The sequence below is a fragment of the Rhagoletis zephyria genome, unplaced genomic scaffold (genome assembly GCF_001687245.7).
Source record: "Rhagoletis zephyria isolate East Lansing unplaced genomic scaffold, Rhagoletis_zephyria_1.1 Rzeph_scaffold_85758, whole genome shotgun sequence".
NCBI lineage: Eukaryota > Metazoa > Arthropoda > Insecta > Diptera > Tephritidae > Rhagoletis > Rhagoletis zephyria.
In genome coordinates, this window is record NW_016242806.1 from 1 (window position 1) to 1,014 (window position 1,014).

At 40.2% G+C, this 1,014-nt stretch overlaps 1 protein-coding gene across 1 annotated transcript; it reads right to left on the reverse strand.

The window, feature by feature from the left end:
- Positions 1–5: 5 nt before the first annotated feature.
- On the reverse strand, positions 6–1,009 carry LOC108357856 (pre-rRNA-processing protein TSR1 homolog; the record flags this gene model as incomplete). Its single annotated transcript, XM_017608926.1, has 3 exons — positions 6–488; positions 563–829; positions 887–1,009. Coding segments are annotated over 3 exons (873 nt in total), but the record flags the coding sequence as incomplete, so codon positions are not given.
- Between the last annotated feature and the right edge of the window lie 5 nt (positions 1,010–1,014).

Genomic DNA, 1,014 nt, shown 5'->3' on the forward strand with positions numbered 1-1,014 from the left:
TTGAATTATTCCATTTTTACATCCTCAGGGTTTTCCTCGTCCTTTTCACAGCGTATTAAGCATTCCTCATAGGTCCATTTAGGATAAACTCGTTTGTAGAGATACATAAAAACTGTGTCATACGAGCGAAGCTGCCCGTCAAATACGCATTTCATATGTCCGTGTGTTCCTAGGGATTCCTTTATATGCCCCAAGCGTCCACATTTTGTGCGTAGCTTAACCGGCTTAAAGTAATCCACATCTTCCTTATTGAAGAACATATAACGTACAGTGGCCGATTTGCGGTTGATACGCATTGGATGTCCGCTCAAAACGATGCGCTTAAGCACAACACGATCAGGATTACAAGATAACAGACAACCGCGTGCAACCAACGCTAAAGTTGAATCAGGATTTAATTTAAATGCTAACACAGGTGCAGGAGGGAACTGTATTGGCGCAAAAAATGTAGCACATACTGTTGTATGTGGCCGAAAGTAGCGTTCGTACTATAAAAAAAAAAAATAAAATTATGCAAACGATTTAGTACTTTCGTTTTAATAATTTTGGTATTTTGGCTTACTTTGTGCTTATCGCCATTGGTGTGTTGACTGAAGATGGGATTAACAATAAAACGGCGATAACCACACTGTATGATTAAGGTCTCTTTCGATTTTATTGGGGCCTCTGAGTCGGGTAACCGTTTGAGTACAACGTTCACCACAGACATTTGATGTTCATGAGGGAGTAGCCCATATATCACCAAGATATTGCACTTACGAGCCGATATATAAGCTCGCCACTTTTCGCCTGGTACATTTATGATGTATATTGTTACGTAAGCGCCGTGCTAAATAAGTACATCCGTAATTTACAACCTTTTTCAGTTGGGAATCAGACATTTTACCTTAAATCCATCAACGTCTTTGGCCTCCGAAACGATTCGCCGTTTTGTCCGATCAAAGTTCTGAAACTGATAGATGCGAGCATAGTCATAAGGCAGATTTTCTTTTGGATCCCATGGCGATGTTCTAA